Source organism: Grammomys surdaster, unplaced genomic scaffold, assembly GCF_004785775.1.
Source record: "Grammomys surdaster isolate TR1022 unplaced genomic scaffold, NIH_TR_1.0 199, whole genome shotgun sequence".
In the NCBI taxonomy this organism is placed as follows: domain Eukaryota; kingdom Metazoa; phylum Chordata; class Mammalia; order Rodentia; family Muridae; genus Grammomys; species Grammomys surdaster.
The window spans coordinates 1977327-2003594 of record NW_021604644.1 but is presented as its reverse complement, the minus strand read 5'-3'; the positions used below and the strand labels follow the sequence as shown (position 1 = coordinate 2003594).

General features: G+C 48.8%; 1 protein-coding gene across 1 annotated transcript in view; it reads left to right on the top strand.

Moving 5' to 3' along the window:
* The window catches only part of Col15a1 (collagen type XV alpha 1 chain), a 104869-nt gene that overhangs the window by 27867 nt on the left and 50734 nt on the right, over nucleotides 1–26268 (top strand). The window contains exons 3-11 of the mRNA XM_028770227.1: nucleotides 8428–8975; nucleotides 10485–10559; nucleotides 12144–12224; nucleotides 17250–17394; nucleotides 20559–20668; nucleotides 22090–22224; nucleotides 23299–23424; nucleotides 25221–25484; nucleotides 25892–26020. Coding sequence (XP_028626060.1) covers nucleotides 8428–8975; nucleotides 10485–10559; nucleotides 12144–12224; nucleotides 17250–17394; nucleotides 20559–20668; nucleotides 22090–22224; nucleotides 23299–23424; nucleotides 25221–25484; nucleotides 25892–26020 — 1613 coding nt within the window. The remainder of the gene's footprint in view (nucleotides 1–8427; nucleotides 8976–10484; nucleotides 10560–12143; nucleotides 12225–17249; nucleotides 17395–20558; nucleotides 20669–22089; nucleotides 22225–23298; nucleotides 23425–25220; nucleotides 25485–25891; nucleotides 26021–26268) is intronic.

Below are 26268 nucleotides of genomic sequence, written 5' to 3'. Positions count from 1 at the left end.
CCCATGAGGCGTTTGAGGACAGCGGCGATGCACAGACAGCTCATCTTGTTCAGTCCAGTGCAGATAGGGGAACTGAGCACAGCTGGGACATGAACTTGAGCCCCACCTCTCCTGCCTGTGGTCTCATTGCTTGCTCAGAGGCTGTGTGGCTTCCAGAGAGACTCCTGGGAGATGGAAGGAGCTTGCATTCCCAGATGATGGATGAGCATGCAGGTGGTTGTAGGGTGTGAGGCTGGAGGCTGGCCCTACTGGCGCTCATTAGAACTTCAGATTCAGAGCCTGGATGTTGGTTTAGCCAGCAATCCCATCTTAGCCAAATCAGCAAGCCCCAGGCCAGTGTGAAAAACCCAGTATCGATAGTTCCTGAGGAATGACAGGTTAACCCCTAGCTTCTGCGTATGCATTCATTCAAATGTAAACACACACACACACACACACACACACGGACAAGGACGGGACCCATTCATGCCAGTTTGACTTCCAATGTAAGAAATGTATGGAAAAAACTAAGATAATTATAATAGTGAGAGAAGTGTATACTGAATGCTCTAGATACAGTTTTGTTCAAGACATGAAGTTGCCCTCTGATAAATGTTAACTCTGTGGAGAAGTGTGAGCCATTTCAATGACCCCAGTCCAGAGAGTCCTACTACCAGCCCCCACCAGCAGTGTTCCCAGAGTTCCAGGCCTTGTCCCTCCAAGATGCAGAGATATCTTCCCACCAGCTGTGACCTCCTTCTCTCCCTTGCTCCCAGCACAAAGCCATCCCAGGACAAGTCATGGACCAAATTGCTGAGCCTGTTTCTCTTGGCTCCCAGGCTCCTCCTTCCCACCCCTCATGGCTGCCTGAGCAGGTGGCCTTTCTGCTGGAAGCCAGGGATAAATAAGCCAGCAGGCACAGGCCCAGCCCTGAGCATGGGTCACTCCAGGCCAGGGGTCCTGTGCCCCCCCCACCATACCACGCCATGGGACCATGCCTGTGGAGGAAGGCGGGGCTGCTGAGAGCAAGGATGAGGACTAGGGCTTGCAGCAGACTCTGTGGCTCTCTTTCTGAGGCTGAGTCAATGGAAACAGGGCTTGTGGCCCTGCGCCTGCACACTTGTCCTCTCTTGTCCACCTTTGGGTGAGGGTGGGAGCAGGGAGTGTGGCTGGAGAGAGTCTGCAGACTACAGCTTTTGCTAACTTTATGCCTCACAAGCTGTACAGCTTGCTGGTAGCTTGGACTCCATGTCGCCATCCCATACGATCTCTGTAAGGGAAGTGGGAAGGAAAGCCACATGTCAACCTGGTCATCTACCCAAAGGCTGCATGCTTGATAGAGGGTGGAGGCTGGAGGGGAACCCAGCTCTGACCAAAGTTTAAGGAGTCCTCCACTGCAGCCTGCTTCCTCTTCCTCTTCCCTTCTCCAGCTGGCCCACCATGGGCCAGTGCTTAGAAAGGCTGGGTAGCCAGGGATCTTGGGAACTTGTGATTTGGAGTCTGGGTAACCCCAGATTCTGCTGTTAGGCCTCATAACCATGTCTCTTCCTCCTCTCCATCAGTTCCCTGGCCCATAAAACAAGGTTATTTGATAGGATTATGGAAAAAATAAACTTTAAACAGATACCTGGAAATAGAAATCCATGAGATGGCCATGTGCAAGTCTAGATGTGCCCTCCTCTGACCCCTGAACTCCACACAGAAATAGAGCACTGGATGTGAGCCAGCCCATTTACCCCAATGGAACCACCACTTCTGCAGACGCTGAAGCATCCCACCAGAAAGCTTCCCCTCCTCCCAGTAAAAGAGAGGGGGTGAGTGGATGAGACAAAGAAGGGGGTCACATACTTTGGGCTTGGGCTCTTATCTAGAGCTGTGATGGGGAGGCAGGAAACCTGGTAGGCTCTTCTTCCTTCTCCCTGCTTTCTTTCTTACAAAGATGGCTACATCCCAATGACAAAGCATGTTGTTAAATTTCCTTCCTTCTCTTCTCTCCTCCTCCTCCTCCTCCTGCTCCTCCTCCCCTCCCCCCCTCCCCTCCTCTGGAATCCTGGCTATCCTGGAACTCATTGTGTAGACCAGACTAGTCACAAGACTCATAGAAATTCATCTGCCTCTGCCTCCTGAATGCTGAGATTAAAGGTATATGGCACGAGTCTCTAAGTTTTTAAAAACAGATTCAAGGAGTTAAGAATACATAAATATCTTTATTTTTCACACCAGGTGAGTGGTGTAATGTACAGATACCCATGAAGAGGTCCATCTTCTATCCTCCAGTCTCTACTCTCTTCCCTGGACACAATTTCTAGCCCCAGTTTCTTGGGCATCCTTCTGGAGAGATCCTAATATATTCTAATATTTGCGTTGATTGTGCATGTGGAAACTTGACAGATATACTTGAACTAAGAGCTCTGAAGCCTCTGGACAGCACCATCCCTTGGGTTACCTTACACATGTAGCTCATTGTTGATCAGAACCGTATATAGAGCATATCTCCATGGGCCTCAAAATCCTTCACATGCTTATGTATTTGCTATATGTTAGCCCAGGTACTTCCCGCTAGTAATTATTCTGTGACTTATTTTTTTTTCTTTTTACTGACTGCATCCTGGTTATTTCTCAGATCATTGCCTAAGGATGCAGCATTTGGGAAGCTACATTGAATTCCCTTGCATGGACATATTTTATCATTTATACTGGGTCAAAGAATGCATATGCATTGGTACTTTTGCATGGGTGTCAGATTATATCCCATGGATGTGACACAATTTAGGATTTCACTAACAGAGCAGAAGATGGGCCCCATGCTGCCTCAGCCTCTTGCCAGCATTTTCGATTAGCCAACATTCTGATCGCTGCCAATCTGATAAGAAAAATGGGTTCGCCTTTCAGCTCTGCACTTCTTTCATCATGAGGTCAAACGTTTTCCATATACTTACATCTGAGCTGCCTTCGTTTTTTTCTCTACTGTAGATAGAACTTCCTAGTCTTTGCCCATCGTTCTGCTGACTTATGGCATTACCCATCTGCTTTTTGTGTTAAAGGAGTGGGTTTGTTGTCTGTGACGTCAGGATTCTGCTTTTCTGTCGGCTCTTGGTTTTTAAGCTGACATTGTGGGGTTTAATATTATTATGATTTAAAAAATGTTTTTGTCCTCAGATCTTTATTTCTTTGTAGTCAAATTTAACCAGATTTATGTCTTTAAATTATGAAATCACTATTGTGGTTTTTGCTTTGTCTAGTTACATTTAGCCAGATTTATTGTTCTTTTAACCTACGCCTTGTGGGGTTTGAGCCTCAAACTAAAATTACTTCGAATGGATGTCTGTCTGTTTTAAAGCAGGTTATAAACTGGAGAGGATAGCATTCAGTTGAGAATTATGTCTAGGTTTGTGACCATTGGACACTTTCCCTCTATTAACCTTGGCTTGGGGTTCTGTAAAATGAGGATGTCAAAAGTTCCTATCCTCCCTTCCATCCATCCATCCATCCTTCTGTTGACTCCTTAGTCTGTTCATTTTTACACTCATCTTCCTCATGGTTTGGGTCCTGGGAACCATGAATGGTGAAATTTTTGTCCTCATCATTCACTGGGGGTAGAAACAAGCAGCCAGTGGTGACATGGGGGAGGGGCTGTGATAGAAGACCCCAGTGTGCATTCAGGAGGCTTACAGTACAGCTCTCAGTACAGTTTCCAAGAAGAGCTTATGGGCAGTGAGGGAGAAATGGCTGTGGGGGTGGGGGTGGATTGAGACTGGAGGAGCAGGAGGAGCAGGAGGAGGAGCAGGAGGAGCAGGAGGAGGAGCAGGAGGAGAAGGAAGAGTTATCTGAAAGGTAATTGGATGAATGACATGGGGAAAGCATTTGGGGTAGATGTAGGTCTGTGACAAACGAGAAGCACTCTACAGGCTGTTGTAGATTATCTTAGGAGGGCAGGGGAGCATGGCTGGGCCCAGATAGAAAAGGTGTCTCAAGTCCCTGGGTGGCAGCCTGACCCTGGGGATCATAGATAGCCATAAAAGATTTCTAAGCAGGGACTCTATGTGATCAGATTTTTCTCTTTAGTTGAAGAGGGTAATTGTCATCATAAAAATTGTGAAGTGTTTTCAATGAAGTGTGTTCTGAAGAATACTCGTAGTCACAGTGGCAAACATTATATTAATTCTAGCACTGGAGAGCAGAGGCAGGCAGATCTCAGTGACTTTGGGGTCAGCCTGGTCTATAGTGAATCACCAGGCCAGCCATGGCTATCCAGTGAGACTCTCTTTACAATAATAATAATAACAACACCAATACAGTGAATACTTCTTTGGAGCCAATGTTAAAAATTAAACATTGTGGAGCTGGAGAGGTGGCTCAGTGGTTATGAAGGCCATATAGTGCTCCTCCAGAAGGCCTGAATTAGATTCTCAGCACCTACCTCAGGCAGCTCACAGGACCTGTAAATCCAGCTCCAGGGTGTCTGACACCTGTGGCCTCTGCAGATACCTGCCCTCATGCATCCACACATATACACATAATTAGAATAATAATCAAAGTAAAGATTTCAAAAAACCTTAAGCATATCACTGCAACTAAAAAGCCCCATGGACTTCTCTCAAGTGAGTCTCTCTGCCTCCCCTCAACATGGGCATTTGAGGCCACCAGTGGGTATGGTCAGTGGTACAGAATCTTCAAAGAGCACTTTAGCAGCCACCAGTGAAATTGTAAGTGAACAGACCCCATGCCACCCACAAATCCCTGTCACAAATCTGTACAGTGGAATGGTGGCCTGGACCCAGAAGCAGAGGAGGTGGGGATGAAGGAATCTGTAGCAAATTGGTCTGGAAAGTCACATAAGTCTTCCTCTCCATCACCAGAAAAGCGACCCTGCCCATTGCAGCTCATCCACATGTGGTAGGAGTAGGGGCCCAGCTTCAACAAGGATTAATCCAAAAATGATGATGTTGGGGGAAGAGGGGAGAAAGACGCAAAAGATAGATAAAGGCAGTGTTTGTATGAGGGTTGGAGGCAGCCACATGACCCTGTACTTCGTTACAAACAAGGCATGCAGAGTAGATGCAAACAGAAGCATGGGAATGATGACACTGGGGTCCCAGGAGTGGGTCGCCAGGGGCCTGGGCTTAGGAGGTGGCCTGGAGAGGATCAGCAGAGCTGGTCGGTGGTTCTTTTCTTAAGAGGAGTGTGGGCACGTGTAGCTTCTGCCTGTTATCCTTTAGTCTTTTGTTTTTTCATACTGGGACGGGAACAAAGAGGGGATCTTGAGGGCCTTGTGCCTGTTAGACACGCGTGGAACCAGGCAGTTTTAATCTTTTCTCCTCTCTCCTCTCTTTTGGTCTTTCAAGACAGGATTTCTCTGTGTAGCCCTGGCTATCCTGGAATGTTTTCTGTAAACCAGGGTGGCCTGAAACTCAAAGATCCATCTGCATCTGCCTTCTGAGTTCTGGGGTTCAAGGTGTGCACCACCAGGCATAGCCACCCAGTCTTTCTGTTTATTTTTGACACAGGGTCTTATTAAATTACCCAGGATGGGTCTGAACTCACAATGTAACCTCAGCAGACATCAAACTTACCATCTTCTGCCTCAATCTCCTTTGTAGCTGGGATTATAGGTCTGTACCACCAGGCTCAGCTTAAAAAAAAATTGACATAACATTTAACCCTCAAACTTCCAAACTATCATTTGAAATCATAATCAATATGAAGATTATAAATTAGCTATGTTATACTGTTTTTTTTTTCCAAATTGAGTCTTTGAGATCCAGTTTGCATTTAGCACAGCATTTTTCAAGGGGAAGCCCTGTTATTCAGGTGTTCAATGGCTACTTTTAGCTAGTGGTTTCCACGCTAGAAAAAGAGGAGTTAACATGGGTTAGGTGGGGCTTGTATCCTTTCCAAACCTGAAAGTCTATGACAGTGACAGGGAGGGCAGGGTGAAGGGTCACCATCACTTATCGATCATGAGCCCTGTGCCAGCATCCCACACTGTGTCATTTAATTGCCTCAGTTATCCTGTGTGATTCTTTTTAAAAACTTACTTGTATATATGAACACACGGACATTTGTGCAGTAGACGTGTGTGTCTGTATATCTGTGTATGTCTATGTGTGTCTGTATCTGTGGTATGTGTGTGGGGGGGGTGGGGTGGGGAGAGTGTGCACTTGGAGGCCAGAAGTCAAGGTTGAGCAGTTTTCTCAGTTTCTCACTGAATCTGGAAGCTCACTGATTCACTCTGTCTAGACTGTCCGGATGGCAGCAAGCTCCAGGCATTCTCTTGTCTTTGCTCTCCTAGCACTGGGGATACAGGGAGTGCCATTACAGTCATGTTTTTATGTGGAGGCCGAGATCCAAGTTCAGGTGTTCAGATTTTTATGGTAAACACTCTGCTGACTGAGCCACCTCCCCAGCCCTTACCTCAGGGTTCTGTTGGTGCTCGGGATCTGCCTTCAGCACAGTTTCATCCAAAACCCTTGTGGAAATTCCTCTTTTCATCAGACTCCAATGTCAAGTCAACTGGAAGTCAGGCTAGTTATGGTTCACAGATCACTATGTATCCTCAGGCCAAGATTTCATGTCCTAAGCCTCAGTTCTTCATCCATAAAATGGGTTAGTAGCAGTTGGTTTCCAGGGCTGATGCAAGGACAAAGAAATAATGCAGAAAAATGGCAGCAACTACTCTGGACAAGCTGCTCAGGGACAGAGGTGGCCCTGACCCAGCACAGCGGGCAGATCCCTACCCAGGGGAGTCTTGACTGTTGTGTTGATGTAACAGAAAGGGTTGTTGTGTCCACTGTTTTTGACTGGGGGCTACATGGATGGTATTCTACTTTACCCTTCTGTTGTGACCAACAACTTGAGGAGGAAAGGGTTTATTTCACCTTACACTTCCAAAACACCACTTAACGCTGAAAGAAGTTGGGACAGGAACTTAAGGCAGGCGCTTGAAGCAGAAACCACGGAGGAACACTGCTAAATGCTCCCTCACCTCTGCTCAGCTAGCTTTCTTCTATAGTCCAGGACCCCCTGTATGAGCTGACACGCCCCCACAGTGAGTTAGTCACTCTACATCAATTAGCCATCGAGAAGATGCTCCCACAGGGTAGTCTTGGAGAATTCTTCAATCGAGACTCCCTTCAAGTTGACAGTTGAAGCTAACAAGGAAAGATGGTCTTAGTCATTCATTTGGGTTGTCCTTTGGCTTCCTCATGGGATAGAGAGAGAATCTTAGCCGTGGACTAAGGGCCTCTGACTGTTGGCTATAGCCCAGGTGGCCACTAGGAGATCTGTCCTGTGGTCTGCCACTGCTCCCTTGTTCTGGTTCACTGTTCTGGGATCTGGCTCTGAAGTCTTGTCCCCTGGCTTAGTGGCACCGGGTGTGTTCACTCTACCTGAGACCTGCGTTCCACTCTTGGTCACTGCTGTCACTTCCAAAGCAGCTCAGGAATGTGTGCGGGTCACTGGAGCAGCCTGTAGCTTTTGTCCATGGACAACAATTGGATCCAAGGTCTTTTTCAGGCCACCGCACTGGAGGTCTGTCAACCCCCACAAGTGTGCTTGTGAAGAGTACAAACTCAAGTCAGGGGCTCTTATTTTTGAATTTTGCATGTGACTCTTGCTTGCAAATTTGTTAGTTTCTAGCAGCCTTGGTTTTCTCAGGAGTAAACAGAAATAACAGTACCTAACCTCGTGGGGCTCGAGGGAGGGTGGAGTGAGCTTAATCATATAAAGAGCTGAGAGCAGTGTCTGGTACAGAGAGAGAGAGAGAGCTGGGATGTGGATGATTATGATGATGATGATGACGGTGAGGAGGAGGAGGAAGAAGAGGAAGAGTAGGAAGAACAGGAGGAAGAAGAGGAGGAGGAGGAGGAGTGCTTACCACTATGAAGCAAAGCTCAATTTTTCTGGACTTTGGGCAACACTTCCCTCTCCCTCTTTGTGCCTGATTTACCCCTACGCTCTGAGGCACGTAAACAAAAGACCTCATTTAAAACAAAGCAATACAGCCCAATTCCACTTTGTTAAATGATGAAAGAAATCTCCAAGTTAAAGAGGGAAGGCACTACATATTCTAGAAACGATTTGTGTTTTTCCGAACTGTAGATCACCGTCCATTAGTGGGCAGTCCAATCAATGAAGGAGCCTTCCCAGCATGGTTTTAATTTTTAAAAGAGAAAAACAACAATTAAAGGGGAGGGGAAAACAGTGGAAGGCCTGGTGAGCGTTCAGTCACCACACGGTGCTTTCTGAAATGGTGTTTCCAAGTTATAGCCATGTGTTTTTGTGCACATTGTACACCACATTTCATCACTAGAGCTTGTTCCAGACGTTTCTGAACTGCCATTCAGAAAGTCTACTTTCCAGTGCGTTCCGGTGGAATCCAGTTCTGCCTATGGCTCCCACCTCCTTGTTCCAGCATAGTGGAATCATGACCTCTCTCCCTCCCTGCAGGGTCAGCCTCTCAAGACCACCTGGACCTCACAGAGCTCATTGGTGTCCCATTACCCTCGTCTGTGTCCTTTGTCACCGGCTATGGCGGTTTCCCGGCTTACAGCTTTGGGCCCGGTGCCAACGTCGGCCGCCCAGCCAGGACTCTCATCCCATCTACCTTCTTCAGCGATTTTGCCATTGGTGTGGCGGTGAAGCCCAATAGTCCCCAAGGGGGCGTGCTCTTCGCTATCACCGATGCTTTCCAGAAAGTTATCTACCTGGGCCTGCGGCTTTCCGGTGTGGAGGACGGCCGCCAGCGGGTTATCCTCTACTACACAGAACCAGGCTCCCATGTGTCCCGTGAAGCTGCGGCTTTCTCGGTGCCTGTGATGACCAACAGGTGGAATCGTTTTACTGTGACCGTCCAGGGCGAGGAAGTGGCCCTTTTCATGGACTGTGAGGAACACAGTCAAGTCCTTTTCCAGCGATCTTCCTGGCCTTTGACGTTTGAGCCCAGTGCCGGGATCTTTGTGGGCAATGCCGGAGCTACGGGCCTGGAGAGATTTACGGTGAGTTTCAGTCCGCTTCCTGCAGACCAGAGAAGTTTGGGCATGAACTGCCACACACTAAGGAGGGGCAATGAACATCATTATTTTATTCTTATGCTCTCGAAAGGCCTGCATACCATGTGGGAAGGACTCTAGGCCTGGACGCCAGTGATCCCAGTACTCAGCAATCCACAGCGGCTTTAGGCTTTAGGCAGTAGTGTATGACCGGGTCTGTTGTATTGGCCGAATGTGGACATAAAAATCCCTATCCTGAGGCTGGGCTTTTTGGCCCATCCTGTAATCTCAGCACTCAGGAGATTGAAGCAGGAAGAACATGAGTTCAAGACCTGCCTGGGCTACATAGTAAATTATAGGCCTGTCTGGGAAAATAGTCAGAACCACTTTGTTCACTGAAAGCCATGACTGAGTCAAGCCTGCTAGTCTCAAATGACTTAATTTCCGCATGTGGACGGTAGTTGTGCTTAAGCTGTTTCTGTAAAGCTGGATGAATCTTAACAATCGAAATGAGGAATTACTTTCTCTGTCTTCTTTTAAATAATATGTCCTTTAAAAAAAATCAGAAGACTGGCTTTACTACCAAAAGAGGCACGCTCTAGAGAAAATAACTGTTATCAGCAGTCCTAGGGTGACTCAGACACACTACAGAAGGCAAGAGGCCTGGCTCATACCTGCAATTTCAGTACTCAGGTTGCCTTGAGTCATGAGTTCTAAGCCAGCCTGAGCTGCAGAGTGAGTTCCAGGTTAGCCTACAGATTAAGATTCTGTCTCAAAACCCAGTGTGGTAGTGCATGAATCTTAGCAATCCAGAGTCAGGCAGATCTCTGTGAGTTCAAGGTCAACATGCTCTACCTAGAGAGTTTCAGGACAGCCAGAGCTATAAAATGAGAATATGTCTCCAAAAATAAAAAATTTTAAATGTAAAAAAGAAAGAAAAGAAAAGAATGAAAAGAAAAGAAAAAGAGACTCAATCCCCCTCCCCCAACCAACCAAAAGGAAATGAAAAAGGCACCACTAGAGGGCAGAAATTGAATTTATTTGTAGCACAGCAGGGATGCTGAGCCTGTGTGTACACGCTACACACATGTACACGCTGGCGTTGGTGTCTTTTGAGGAGCGAGCTCCAGATCTGAGGAGTGGGGTGGGGAGGCCGCTGGCAGCTCGCCCCATCACTAGAATGTCTAGCAAGAAAGTTGTGAGCTTTGTGGGCAGAGGAAGACAGGTTTCAGGGCCTGCTGCTAACATGCAGGGGGCTGGAGATGTTAGGAGGCTGTTGTGACTGCCCATTTTCTGAACATATGCTAAGGGGGGTCCCTACTCTTTGGGAGCACACAAGAAGAGTCCCTTGACCGGAGAACCGGAGTGAAGGGTACCCAGCATTCCTGGCACCTCCATAGACAGCACATTCCCACGCTGGCTCTTTGCAGTATCCTCCCTCACTGGGGCACTCCCGTCTTCCGTGGGCATTATCATGTACACGTGTAACTTGACTCTGGTTTCTCTCTTCCTCAGGGCTCCATACAACAGCTTACCATCTATTCAGACCCCAGGACCCCTGAGGAGCTGTGTGAAGCACAAGAGTCCTCGGTAAGCCTCTGGATCCCTGCCCCCCCCACACACACAACTCTCCCATCTTACCCAGGGCTCTGTACCTTCATCCCCCAGTCAGCCAGGGGAAGGCTGGGTGCCCATCCAATTCTTCTCCCTCAGCGTCATGCAGTCTAAAGGCCTCTCATCATGGCCAGCACTGCCCCGAGTCCTATTTTGGGCTTTTGGCTTTCTTTCACATTTTAAAGCTCTTCAGCCGTCTCCTTGGAGTGGGGGCTGTGTGTCTTATAAGGTGTTCCTCTGGCTGTGGCAGTCAATGGCCTGGTTTCCAGCCTTCCTGCCAAGAAGGGTGTCAGGATTCTAAAATCAGAGCTAGAATGCTAAGATATTCTGGGTGTAAAGTCCTATAAAAATGAACCTAAATTTAGGCTCATTTTATGCTTGGCAAGTGAATCCATTCCTAAGTTGGGGGTGGGGTGGGGGCCAGGGAGGAAAGATGGCTCCTTTCTTACTTCCTTCCCTCCAGGATTTACTGGTAGTGACAGCCCTTTGTAGGCTGGGGATAAGAGGATATACTTGAGGAGCTGCCCCCTCCTCTAGCCTCTGACACACAGTTGGAGACACAACTCATCGAGAAAGCCTCAGACTCAGCTGAGCAGGTCAGGGAGCAGAGGAGCAGGAGGAGGGGCTGGAAGCCAGGGAGGGAGAGGCAAGGTCTGAAGGTTCTTCCAGGCAGACAGGAGCATCATGCCAAAGCCAGATGCAGGCTGAGTGGCATTTCCCGAGACTGTTGCTCTTTAAGTGATGTCAACTTCTGAACACATTAGAAGTTGGTTTCATTACTTTAGTGTTAAAAAAAAAAATCTGTACACCAGAGGTAGCATTCGGGTCTGTTTGAATTTCTGAACTCCTGAGCCAGTGACGTTCAAGAGAGCTGGGAGATGGGATGAGGAAGTTATCAGATATTTGTCTCTGCTCTGCATTTAAGTTGAAGTATAAACAACCCAGAGGGCCCAGGACACAGGATCTTCTGAAAAGCCACAACAGCTCTGGCTCCTGGGCTGACACAGGGGGCTAGCTGTGAAGGCTAGGTGACAAGAGGAAGCCACTTTGGATGAGTGCTCCCTGAATGGGTTCCAGGAAGCACCTTGCATAAACCAGGAGCAAAGGGAGCCTGCACATGGTTGGAAGGTGAAGTAACAGATTGTAGCACTAACAGTGTGGACAGAAATAGAATAACCAACTATATACTCTGCCTTTTCCACCCTGTCTCTGATCCCATGTTTGCATACATGTACATACACACAAATGCCACACATACATATATTCTTATATACATTTCATATATGCATGCATACCACACAAACATGTATATACACATGTCTTCACGCACATATGTATGCATATATGTATATACAGATGTATGCATACCACACACAGATGCACTCACACAGGTGCAGTCAAAAAGATGCACGTGCATGCATATAAATACACATATACACATACATGCAAATGCACACTCATGCACACACAGTTCCTCCACAGGAGTCTGTTTGTCAATCTCTGACCTTCACAAGTATTGCAATCCTGTATAACCTGCTATCCTGCTGTGTGTCCTCACAGGCATCTGGAGAAGCCAGTGGGCTTCAGGAGATGGATGAAGTCGCTGAAATTATGGAAGCTGTGACCTACACACAAGCCCCGGTGAGCATGCCTGCTACCCCTGTGAGTGGGTTAACTGTCTCAGACTGTTGTCAGACCTGTGAGGTTAAGTACTAGCTCCTCTGAGGGAGTCAAGAGGACCCTTTGCTGGCTCACACCCACACCCGAGTAAGCTGCCAATTTCTCAGAGCTGCCTGCATGTATGGTTATGAAAGGAGTGCAAAGACAGAAGTGCTCTGTGGCCCTGGAGAATTTACCCAGGCCCACTGAACTTCAGTTCTCTTCTACTGAATGATAATAACATCAGTTGTATCTTATAGGGTCATTGGATAGGTAGACCAAGCAGTCAGGCATGAGCCTCAGAAAGTCCCCAGTGTGAGAGAAATAACCCTGAATGATACTCAGTGTTGTGTTGAATCCATAGCAAAGCAGCCCCACCTCATCCCAACATCAACATTTCTCCCTTCTGGGACTGTGTTCTGCAGCTAAAGAGAAAAGGGTTTCCAAAGTCTTGAGTCAGACCATGGAGTTGCAAGGAACCCCCTCCCTTTTGATGATAGCAAGGAGCATCTGAGCTGCAAAGAAAGACGGCTCCTAGGCTGGGTTCATCACTCTGTGAAGGCTTCTGATAGAAAGCAAGGGGGACAGAAATAAGCCAGGGACTGTATGCTATAGACCTCAGGCAGCAAGGATATGGGTGTGGCAGATAAGAACTATAATATACTAATGTCAGAAGAACTTAGACAGATGTCTATACCAGAGAGGGAACCTGGGAAAGCTAGGCTAGAGCACAGATCTCCTAATATCTAACCATGGGTTTGTGGTCTGGGTGGGATTGTAGCCGTGCACCCCCATGACCTTGGCCAATCTTGGCTGAAATGAGGAAGCTAAAAATGCAGGAGTCCATGCACTGTTTGGGGACAATGTTGGAATCCTGTGTGCCCGTTAGGCTTAGCCACCCATGGGTACGTCCTGGCACAGGTCAGTGGGCCACATGCTCAGGGCTCTAAGCGTGACATTGTTTTGTATATACAGGTTCCTAATGTAGAGAGAGGCTAACTCAGACAGAAGCACTAACAACTTGGTGGTCCCTAGAGAGTCCTGAAAGGACAGTAGGGTCTGAGAGGTGAGAAGGTCATAGAGGTGAGAATGGGGCAAGCATTTGGGAGGGGAATGTGAAGATAGCCATCTTAGAACAAGCATAGAGTGTGAAGCAGAAGAGGAAGAGAACTCATGTTTCTGTGGATACTGTGTCATTTCTTCCTTACACCCTGCATGAAAGGTAGCCCATCATGATATCAGCACTTCAGATATGGGGTCTGGTGTGCATGTGTGTGTGTGTGTGTGTGTGTGTGTGTGTATGTGTGTGAGCATCAGCCTGGAGAGGGTGTGATACTGATCTCTGAGGACCCGGAGAAGTATGGAAGAGAAATCTCTGGTGGTGTGGTGCACTTGGGGGTCTCTGGGCAGCCCATTTCTTTTCTTTCTCCAGTTCTTAGGGACTTGGGAGAAGGGCTGTACATCTGAGACCTACCCAGAGTAGGTCTTAGCCCTGTTGCTCCTGGCTACTGGCCTTCAGCAGGAGACCTAATGTTTCCAAGACAGCTTCCCCCATTATAGCAGAACATGCCTGCTCGGTGGATTGGTATGAGAGATGGAAAAACCGCACGGTCCAAACACTCAAGTAACCTTGATACACAGCAGTGATGGGTGAAGCCTTATGGTGGTCACTGCAGAATAGCCAGTGAGGATTTCAAAAAGCCAGGGAGCTCATAGCCAAACTCAATGTAGCACACGGTGGGTTCCCTGTTCCTTTTGCAATCTCCTCCACTCTGGCTCCCTGGTGTCTTGTTATGCAACCCACCTATGGCTGTCCTCTGCCTATGAGAACTCACTGAGGCCCACCCTATTGGTCCCAAATCTGCTGGATCCCAACACCCCCATGGCAGACACCATCCTCAGGGTTCTTCTGTCCTTCTACATATGCCCCTCCACCTACACATGCTCACCCTCGAGAGGGTGCTGCTCTGAGTTCAGATTAATTTCAGAGAGGGCTTCTGAGGTCTATTCTATAGGAGAGGGTGAGGAATGGCCATGATGTTGTTGAGGCCTCATGGGCTGAGGGTGACAAAGCCACATCTTGGACCACGGATCCAGATTCTCACCGTCACTCTACCTTGAAGGGCATCATGACTCTTTTTGGCCCAGGGGATTTCCCTCTTGGTCCCAGACAGTCCCTCCTTTGTCTGGCTTCTTTCTCCGTCAGAATCTCACTTTCCCATTTTCAGCCTTTGTAGCTTGCTACCCTCTGGGATGTGGGCCCTAACTGGCAAGCAGAGCCAGAGACAGCCTGTCCAGCCCTCCCCACTCATCCCGCTTAGGGTCAGCACCTCTGCTGCCCATGCCTTTCTCTCCTGCTGAGCCAGCTCCTGCTCATATGCCTTTGCATTTCTGAAAAGCTTACCTTCTGCTGAATTAGAATTAACTTCTGTTTCTCAGCTCTGGCTGTACATGTGAGCCACCTGTGCCCACATGTGTGTGGGACGGACAGAGGTCTTTAATAAAGAGGCTCCTTGGCTGCTTCCTGGGGTGTTCAGTGCGCCTGAGCAAAGAACAAGAATCTACATTGGCAGAGAACTCTGAGGGTGATTCCCAGACACAGCCAGGACCTCTTCCAACCACACCTAAGGGCTCTCGGCTTCCCAGACATACCATCTGGGACTTCCAATTCCGACAGCTCTGTGCAGTTCTGTTTGCCTGGAACCCCCACCTCCACCCGCCCTTCCTTCCTTCTGGCAAATTCCTATCCACCTCAGAATCCAGGCCAAATCCTCTCCCGTGAGACCATTCGCTGCCATGCCCCCCTTTCCAGCTTGGCTCTTGCTTCTGCTATCTTGTGTGCTCCGTAAGAACATCAGGTGGGCTGGTCTGTGCCACTCTGTGCTCTGGCCGGGGGGATGGTAGACATAATGTGCCCTAGGCCAACAACTGGTCACATAGTGGGTCCACAGAAACCTATCTGTGAATGAGCACATCAGATTTTGACTGTGACGGTGGGCAAAAACAAAGCCAGACACACAAACACACCTCCATAATAACTTAAAAAGGCGCTGAAGTCTTCAGACCAGATCTGCCTACACTGTCACAGCCCACACTTGGTTCCTCATCTGTATTCCTTCTGCAGCCAAGATCCATGTGTTCAAGATGAGATACCTCACTCTCTCCACAGAGTGAGATCCTTGGAATCTCACCTTTCCCCAAAGCAGGGCCGAGGTGGTCATGGCTGCCTACCTAAGATTCAGTTAGACTTTGGCTGAAAGGCTAGTCGACCATGGCTGCCGGCCTGAGATTCAGTTAGACTCTGGCTGAAAGGCTAGTCGATGGCTCTTACTGAGATCTCCTAGAGTAACGGCTCATCCTGTTTCAGACTTGTCCCCCTACTTGCCTCAGCCTTGCCTACTGCAAGTATCTGTCCTGAGGCCCACATGTCTTACAACGTACCCTTGCTTCCAGCTATTGGCATCCCTGGAGGATATAGTTAGCTTTCCCTAGCTGCATTGGGGACCCATGGAAAATAGGCTCCTCCTATACCCCTCACAGGGGAAGCAGACACACTAGGGTGGGCCAGACCTAGCTGGGTTTTACTGTTTTTCCTGGGGGTTCCCACTCTTTCGGCACCCCTACCTAGCTCCTGCTGTTTGGGCTTTTTCAGTGCCTGACTCAGGGCTCCCGGGCTGGTCCTCAGCAGCCCTAGTCTACATTCTCCCAGATACTCCTGCCCTCAGCCCTGACCTTGTCCATTTTTTTCAGATTTATTTTTATTTTATGTGTATGTGTGCTTTGCCTATATATATGTTTGTACATCATATGTGTGCTGTGCCCACATTGGCCAGAAGAGGGCATCAGCTCCCCTGGAGTAAGAGCCAGTTGTTCTATATCAAACAGGTGCTGGGAATTGAACCTGAGTCCTCCGGAAGAGCAGCTAGTGCTCTTAACCTCTGAGCCATCTCTTTATCTTCTGGGGAACATTTTTTAATATCCCCATTGTACAGAAGAGAACGCTTAGGCCTGGCAAGGCTGTATGAGTTGGCCAAAATAGGTCAGTCAACTAAATAGAAAGCAGACATGCCACCCAAGTCTGACTGTAAGGACTGAACTATGAACTCTGAAGTCACAGTGCTCCTCCTAACAGTCCTCCCTGTTATGATGGGCTGAACATTCACTATTTACCCAGTGGAGTCTAACATCAAGGGCTGTGCCTGGTCTTGTTAGGATGACCAAGGACTGTTGCAGTCACGAATGAGCCAGAAAACTTAGTGTCTTACCACAGCAGAGATGGGCTTCTTTTCCACACACCAAGTCCAACGTTAGATCCTTCCACTCAATCCTCCATCCTCCCCCTGAAACCCCGCAGAGCTTAGAAAAACGAAGAGACTGAAAGCTGACAATCCTGGGTCTCACAAACTGTTCCCAGCATCTAGGGTTGATATCCAGACATTTAGCAACAGCACTGAGTTTCCTGCCTGGATTTCTGAATTGCTTTATTTCCAACCGTTGGCTTTTGTTTCCCCCTAGTTAGTAAGACTGGTTAAGACCTCTCCTGGCTTTGGAGAAGCTGTATAGACGCAGGAGCTTCCCTGGAAGGAAGCGGACACATCCATGGCTGTCAGAGCCTTGTCCACCGTGCTGCTCTGGGACTAGATTTATACAGTGTTACAGTGCAGCCTGACTCACTGAGATAACTGCCCACACATTCCTGAATCTAGCATCTGCTCTGTGCTAGCCTGAGACCCAGACATCCCAAAAGCGTGGTCTCTGAGCTTAGAACCCCTGCTCTGAGATCAGCAATGTCTCCCTGGGCAGTGAGTGGGATGAAATGATACCCAGCACATACCTCTGTCCAACCTGGTAGATGCGATGCTACCCAGAGACACAGCCAATGTAGGCATTCGGGATTATTCAGAATTCCGAGGATAAATTATTTTCCTGCTTCACTGTTAAGTAAATCTTTTTTTTTTTACTTAAAATGATTATTTTTAAAATAAATTTCATTTTTTCTCTCTTCAGCCTAAAGAAGCACACGTTGATCCCATAAGCATGCCCCCTACTTCGTCCTCTCCTGCTGAGGACACGGAGCTTTCTGGTGAGCCAGTACCAGAAGGAACCCCAGAAACCAACTTGAGCATCATTGGACACAGCAGCCCTGAGCAAGGCAAGTCCAGACACATACATGAGAGTGGCAGTTTATCACCGAGTGATTGACATGTATGAAACACACAGAGCTCACGTGATCATTCCTTCCACCTTCAAGGGACGATTGATAGTTCACCCCCTTAAAGACATGACAGGGAAACTGAGTCACAGAGAAATCAGGTAGCCCATCCAAGACTGCATAGCCTGTTAGCGGCAGAGCTGGCATTAGCTCTCCAATGTCTGAGCTTGTAACTTTCAGACTTCCTCTGCTTTCCCTATAGGAAAGCTTAAAAGGATCATTGCAGCTAATTGAGTACCTACTGTGTGCCGAGTGTGTACATACTTCTCCAGTTCCACCGTGTCATCTAGTCAATATAGCTAGCTTCAATTTTACCAGTGAAAATAGCCAACGCCTGGAAAAGGCCAGGCAGTGTGTTCACAAGCTCACAACCGCATGTTAGAATCTCCACTTGTTCTGACTTCTGTTACCCACTTTCTGGGTCTCAGAGGATCCGGTCAGCTAACTGATGGCCAGAAACAGGCATGGTCATCTGATGGGGAAATGGCAAGCTAAAGCAGGCCTCAGGCCCCCACTTGTTGCTCCCCTGCTTCTGCCTCCACACTAAGGTGCACAAGCAAAAGCCCAGAGAACATCTTTGATTCCCCCTAAGCAGCAGATTGGCGTGCACCCATGGCCTGAGAATACCCTTTTGAGGAAGGCAGCCATTTGTAGCCCCAGCTGCAGCCAAGGTCAGAGCTCTGGGATGTAGGGGCAAGGTGGCTTCCAGCATCCAAATTGCCTGTAGCAAGGATTGGTCGATGTCTTGTATCCACGGGATGGGGATGATCTAATGAATTAGGGACACGCTGTGGTGTCTTCACTGTAAGAGCAGATTTCAGAACTACTACAGCCACCACTGTGGACACATGCTATTCGCATGTGTGGGGGATACATTACCCATTTGGTACAGCACCCAGTGTGTGGTAGGACTGCAGGTGGTTTTGATTCTCGCTGTTTAGCTTCTGTGTTTCAAAACATCTTTTCCAGTAGTGGTGATCCTTGCTCTCTTGGCTTCTGCCATTGGCTAATGAGAGTTATTGTAACAACTGAGCTTGTGAGTCTGTGGGTAAGACACCGAGAGGACTAGACAGGAAAAGTATAAATGATTTAATAACATTACAATGAAACAAAGGAGTCTCGAAGATGCAGCAGCAGGAAGCCCGGACGGCAGAAGGAACCCCAGCCAGCTTTGAAGGAAGCCCTACATGGCTGTCTATTTGCACTGGGCCTGGGGGCATGGCTGAGATTGCAACCTTTCTTAATCCTCTTTGGGGAGTTGTAACCATCCTTGCTGGTGAATGAGATGGAGGGATGCACTGTGGTTTCCATGTTCCTGGCAACACAGAAACATCATCAGCCATGGATACTGTTGGGTTGGTCAGGACCTCTGAGTGGGGCGATAGGCAGATGGCTTTTCCAGTCTAAAAAGACAGGTTCTGAATGGAGGCCGAGACTTCCACCTGAGTCTCTCACCCATCCGTACCCAAGAACAGCTTTGCTCCTCATGTAGCTGACAAACGGCCAAAGGGAAACCCAGAGCTCGTCCAATACTCCTTTTCTTGGTGAGTACCCAGCCCAGATGGTGAGAGAAGGGAGCCTGTAGCCCAAGTACCATCTGCATGGGGAAAGCTCTCTGGTATTTGAGACATGTATATGCTATGCTTTCTGACAGTGTCTGCCCCAGCTCCATCCAGGGTGATTCTGGGGGCCAGTAGCCACTTGCATAGCACCCTCTGGTGGTCAGAGCAGGGAGGACCCAGGCAATGCCAGACAGAACACTCCTGGAGTTCTGAGAGGTCACACAGGGGCCGCTGAAAACATTAGGGCAAATGTAAATGCTACATGTATGAAGAAAGTCGTGCCTGGAGACAAGCCTGCCTGGCTTACAAGCTGCTCCCAATCACCACTTTTTCTGTGACTTGATTCTTCTGCAGAAGGGGAATGAGACAGACCTGGTAGCACAGGCCTGTATTCCAGCCAATTGGGAGACTACAACAGGATCATAAGTTCAAGGCCAGCCTAGGCAACTTAGTGAGACTCTTTCTAACACACACACACACACACACACACACACACACACACACACACACACACACACTATAAAGAGGGCCAGAGATACAGCTTAGTGATAGAGTACTTCTCAACTTGCAGGGAATTCAATGCTCAGTCACTGCTGCTGCTACTACTATAGTAGTAATTAATAGTTATAATTATTATTATTTTAAAGTTGTGATTAGAGTAAGATATCTGCCTTGGGGTGTTACCAAGGAAGCTGAGAATGAGGAACTCTGGTCTGGCAGGAGGTTGGTGGCCTAGTTCCTAGAGCAGAGACAGCTTGGTGAACAGCCAATCATTTTAGCATATTCTCCTCTTTGCTTTAGGAGTCCGTTTGTCTTTGAAGCCCTCTCCACAAATGTGTATGTGGTAATGATTCAGTCATCGTATGTAGGGTTGTAGGAACAGCAGTGGTGCCAACGACGAAATGATAATCTCTTCTCTTTCCACTCCTGTGATCTGGAAGAAGCCAATATTCAGCACTGTGAATTAGCTGTATATACACATGAATATATAGACACCTACTCAAATAATATGTGTGCTAGGTAATAGTTACTATATACACACATATGTAACAGAATAATCACACGGAGTGATGGAAAACCTGTGTACTCATATGTAGTCCCTTTTTCTCTTCCGTGAATATAGAACTCCAATGCAGATGAATATTTGTGAGTGGTTTGCTATGTGCCAGGCGCTGTCCACTACACTTACCTCATATCATGTAGATCGGATGATACATAGTCATCAGAAGAGTTTCTACCCTCCGAGGTAGGAATCGTGGTCTCCACTCATAGATGTAGGACTTGAGGCACAGGTTAAATATTTGCCCACGTCACATTCTGGGGCATGGCAAAGCAGGATTCCATGCAGCAAGAGGTGCCAGAACCCAAGATGGAAGCCACCACACCCTAGGGCCTTGCCCCATTCTCTAGGCTGCCTCTTCCCTCCTGGTCCTGTCTGTGGAACCATGGACATCTTTCCAAGTTACTATGTACAGAGTTGCCATGCTCTCTTCCAAGACTGCAAAACATAGCTACTGATGACACAATTTCTGCTTCCTGTAGGGTCTGGTGAGCTCCTGAATGATACACTGGAGGTCCATGCTATGGATGAGGACCCTAGTACTGATGATGGTTCAGGGGATGGGGCCTTGTTTAACGTCACTGATGGTCAGGTGAGTGAGTGGTAAATTTGATTTGCTAGCCCAACAGGGGATGTATTTGCTTATTTTACATTTGATGGTGACTGGAGCATGAAAGGGCTTTAGTTGAATGTCATCAGGACTGATGTCCTATGGTCAAGCTCTAGGGGCACACCAGCAAGGGTAGACGAGGAACAACCTCAGCTTGTCTTCACCTTTGGTGATATATACAAATGCAGCATGCTCACAATGGTGACCACCTTGCCTGGGATCCTTATGAAGACCACAGTCCCCTCAGGACAGAACAGGGTTAACTGCAGGCGTGCCCACACTCTCCTTAGCAATTGTCTTTCAGATCTACAAAGCCAGTTTGAGAAATGACTTGATTTGATGGAGGCACAGAACCATCTTTTCAACTCCAGAGTGTGCATACAAGTGTAAAGGCCTGAGTGTGGACACCCAGCTTTCACATGGGTGTGCTGGGGACAGTGACGAATGTCTGTAACCCTAGCATGAATGGCAGGGAGACAGATAAGAGGATCCTAAGCTTGGGAGTCATTCAGCTTTGCTGAAATGCTAAGCTCCAGAGTTAGCAAGAGACCCTGTCTCAGAAATAAGGTGGAGAGCCATGGGCGAAGAGTCCCAATGTTGACCTCTGGTCTATACAGGCTCATGTGTATATGAACATGACCATACACACATGTGCACTCAGACTTACTTCACCACACTCACATGAAAACCCTAGAAAACAAAAATAACATGCTGTCCACACCTCCTATATAGACCAATATACAGACCAGGCTAGCTTCAAACACAGAAATCTGCCCGCCTCTGTCTCTTGGGTGCTGAGGTTAAAGGTGTGCACCATCATTCCTGGCAAATATGCCCCTTTCTATGACACCAGCAGCTACAGCTGTTCCATTTTCCCATTTGTTCTGAGACCTTATAGACATCTTTTCACTGTCCAGAAGAAACTAAATTACAGAGAAAGAGACAAAGGCACATTAGGGCTATCTGGGGACAGAGTTCTGCCTGCACGTGGCTGAAGCATCACGAGAGCAATGCCATTGTCCTTACGTCTGGATGGATGTACAGGAGTGGTCACAGGAGATCTGTGTGTCTAAACAGAATGTCCAGAGCTGGAGCCAGCTGACTCAGGAATCAATGACCTATGGTCACCGGGTGTGTAAACAGACATAGACATGAAATGTGAGACATCCAGTGTCTCGGAGATGTCCTCTGTCCCCTGGATTTTGCAAGTCTGGGACTGGTCTGCGACTACTGTGGTGAAATCATACATATGGAGGTGCCTAAGGTCAGGAAGCTGCAGCAATGTCAGATGGCAGGGTGTGTGTAGGAGGAAGACCCAGGCACTCCGTTCTCTCCAGCCGTAGGCTTGTTGATCAGAGCTAAGGGACCAACAGTAGGGTCTCTTACCATGTCCTTGTCTTCAGGGATTATCAGCAACAACAACTGGGGAGGCCAGGGTGCCTGTCACCACTGCCCTGGAAGCAGAGAATGGCAGTATGTCCACTGGGAGCCCCACCCTGGCCATGTTTACCCAGAGCATCTGGGAAGTGGACACTCTGGTGAGTCGCTTAAACATACTTCCCCTGCTGGTGCTCGTTCCTGGTAGAAGCAGGCACTCGTCTCCTGTCGAGACAATGCAGAGTAGCATCACTATGGGACGAATCCAGGTGGGCATGAGCAACTGGCTGCAGGGCATTCACTCACTGGGAGGGGTTTGTAGAGTGTCAGCCACACCAGGCACTGGTCCTGCTAGCCAGGGCTAATGGGAAATAGGATAGGCTGAGTTCCCAAGACACAATGGTCAAGGGACACAGGACTCCCAAAGAACTTTGTGAGTATAGAAAGGGGTCCATATCCCATCTTGCAGGTCAGAGAGGAATAACGTGAGCCTGAGAGTCTGAGAAAAGTATCCAAGCAGATGGGATAGGTAGATGTTACAGGTTGGGGCTGGAGGAACAAAGGCCCAGAGGCCACACAGAAACTGAAGAAGTACAAGGTGCCTTTTGGGGGTCTGCAGGGTGTGTGTGTGGGGTGTGTGTTGATGTCACCTAAACCTGAGAAGATGGAGCTGGAGAGGCCCAGCGCATGAAGGCTTCTGCTAGGTAGCCTGATAGCATGTAGTGAAGTTGCAGCCACTGACGCTCAGGAGAGGATGAAGAGATGATCTTAAGAGGACTAGAATTCTAGAAAGACTGCCCTGACTTAAGTGAGAAAGGACAGAGGAAGCTGGCCTGGGTACACGGGGATGGGTCCAGGCTCAATCCGGGTCCAGGTCAGCATGGATGGCCATGAACATGTTGGATCTTTTTAAAAGTTCCAGTGAATAAGGGCTGGAAAGCATCGGTTTGATTTTGTCAGCAGGATTCCGAGTGGCATTGGAGAGGGCAATTTTAAATGCCGAGGTACTGAGGAGGCAGGAAGCAATCAGGTGATTGGTGGTTGGCAGTTGTAGGGTAGTGAGGTCAGAGACTAAGGGCAGGTCTTCGATGTGTCTGTGTTTTGAAGGTGAGGGAGGGACAGGACACAGGTACAAGAGGGGCCGTCCCTGGCTGCCTGTCCCCTAAAGCCACAGACATGGATCAAAGTGGTGGTCCACTAGCCTGGATGGATCTTTGGGATGTCTTTCCATCCAGGAGCCAGAAAATCTAACAACAGCATCAGGGGATGGGGAGGTGCCCACCAGCACTGATGGAGACACAGAGGCTGGCAGCTCGCCCACTGGAGGGCCAACCCTGAAGCCAAGAGAAGAGGCCACTCTGGTAAGGAGTGAGAAGAGCTGGAACAGCCTTCTAGCATTTGTGTCTTACCCTCAACAAACCGGGGTCTAGGGGGACACCTCTCTGGCCATTGCTAGTTCAGAGGTGGAACTTGTCAAGACTTTGAAGTCTATGGCTCAGCCTCTGTGGTCTAGCAGGGCTGGAGGGAAGAGCCTGGTAACCTGTGTGGTTAGAAGAGTAGAGGGGGGTCCTAGGGCTGTGTGCAGAGCCTTCTGTCCCCACCAGCAGAGGCCAGGGGCCAGGGGTATGTCCTATATGTGAGGGGATGAGGGCATGCCATTGCTGTGGGTTGGCAGGGTGCAGACAGGCAGGCCCAACAGGGTGAGGGTGAGGCCATACTGCCTGCAGTGCAGAGAAGGCTGGACATATGCATTCCAGCTGGACAGTGGACCAGTCTGTCCCTGTGATATCCCCACAGAAGCTCTCTGCCCATCAGATTCAAACCTGACTCCTCGTGGCCACTCCTGGCTTCCCACCTCATGTGAATGTGACCATCCCAGATGCTTCATATGCCACTACCTTCCCTCTTCCTTCTGTCCAATATCCATGAGAATGGAGTCCTATTGACTTTTCTACATAAATCTGTAATTTACTGACATGGACCTTGCCTAAGTAATCATTCCATCCAGACAGTTGCTCATACTCCCTGTAATCTCTCAGAGCCTGGCTGGGTGTTGCTCCTCTTCTTTGAGGCTTTTCTGACCTTGACCTACTGACCCAGCTCCTCTGAGAAGCCAAGCAGGGTCTAGTCCCTGGCCTTTTTGGCTGCACATTGGGGCTTCTGTGCTTCAGACCTGAGCCAGGGCCTCCTGCTTCAAGCTCCCCTTCTTGCTCTGCTTCTTCCCACATTCCTCCTCGCTGCAGAGAGGCTGCCCCGCCCCTTCCTTCACTTGTCTTTCAGAGTCAGCCCAACAGCACTTCCCCAGGAAGGCGCTGGCATGGCTGTGAAGGCCTTGTCCTTGGAATACTTCTTCATAATCAAGTTGGTAAAAGGTTTCATCTGCAGTGCAGGCCTGGCTCCCTAGCACATCAGGAGCCTGGTGGGGATGGGGCTCAACAGACCCCCACTCCCCAGATCTGCTTTCCCTCTCTCAAGTGGTAGGTGCTGGACTAATTTGCTGAGTGAATGCATGAAGGCAGCCGGACCTGCCAGGGTCATCGACCCACCTCCAGGCTCCTCCACATGCTTTCTCTCCTGTCTGTAACACACCGGGCAGGCTGCCTTCTGCTCTGCTCTTGTAACCACACAGGCTAGTGACAGAATTCCCCAGGCCACCTGACTGTTACACAGAGGAGTTCAAAGTTCCTTCCCTTTCCTCTCTTCTTCCGTTTTTTCTTCTTTAAAGATACAGTACATGTCACAACAGAAGAAAATCAGGGACCAGACTCCAGTTCTACTGAGTCTCAGCTTAATAGACGTTGGAGCTTGGCTAGGAGAGGTGTTTGGAAATAGGGGGGTTGCCTGCAGAGGGCATGTGCTCCCCAGGACCAGAAGTATGCAAAGTAAACCCGAAATATACACTGAGCAGAAATGGATAGCTAGGTGAGTGGATTCCAAAGGTGGGCTGAAGATGCCCAGAAAGGTGTATTCTGACTCTGAGCCCCAGAGGCCTGTAAACTGAGGTACAGTCCTTCCTCAGTGAGTACAGGAAAGAGGCAGAGGAGCTGCTGAGATCTGATTGTCCCAGTGGTTTCCTTTCTGTAGCATGTGCACAGCCACTGAAATGGGGGTGGGGGTGGGGGTCATGTGGCATCGTCTCATGCCAGCTCTATTCCAGGGTCCACATGGCGAAGAATGGTTAACCTCAGCTGTGTCCAAAGTGCCCCTCAACGCTTTTGAGGAGGAGGAAGCCAGTGGGACTGCCATCAACAGCCTGGATGTCTTCACACCCACAATGGTCCTTGAGCAAGCCAGTGGGGGACCTACAGACATCCAAGCCACTCTTACACCCACAGTGGTCCTTGAGCAAGCCAGTGGGGGACCTACAGACACCCAGGCCTCTCTCACACCCACAGCAGCCCCTGAACAAGTGTTTACTGCTGTAAGTCCCAGCTAGCATCATCTCTGATTCATGGGGACAGAAAAGTCAGCATTCTGAGCCAGGAGCCATTAAGGTCCTCTGCAGAGACACACAGAACTTCAGCTCTGTTGTGAGATCTTGGGAGATTCTAACTGGACAGGGAAGAGAGACAGTGATCAAGAGGGTCCAGGTTGCTGGCTTTTGTCCCAATCTGCCACATCCTAGTTTTGACTACGGAGATTCTTAGAGCTCAATGTCCCAAAAACAGGAAGGATTTTAAAGAGTCACTTCTGTGACTGAGCCAAGTGTGAGGATGTTGGTAGGTAAAGTGTTTTGACACTAGACAGCCATCACAGAAGTGACACCCCCAATTATGCAGCCTCCTGGGCTGGGATCACAATGACCCCTCCTGTTGATGTCTTTTACAGGCACCCACAGATGGAGAAGATTTGGTGGCTTCTACAGAGGAAGCCATAGAGGAGGGATCTGGTAGCATACCCCCCAGCGGACCCCCAATCCCCACACCCACAGTGACTCCAGAGAGGCAGATCACCCTGGTAAGTGTCCTAGAGGTTTCAACTCAGCTAGCAGATCTTTCAGTGTGGAGAAAGGCCGCCCCAACCTTCTGAGGGTCAGTTCTCAGTATCCGGGCCTTTGGTCCAACAAGCTGGGGCAGACTGTAGTTTGGGTAGGAAAAGGCAAAGAGTAAAGATAGAGGGTCCTTGCTTAGGTCTCCAATCGCCTTTGAAATTGCATCAGGATTAGCAATGCCACAGGGCGTAAACACTGAGTGCTGGGCTGAGCA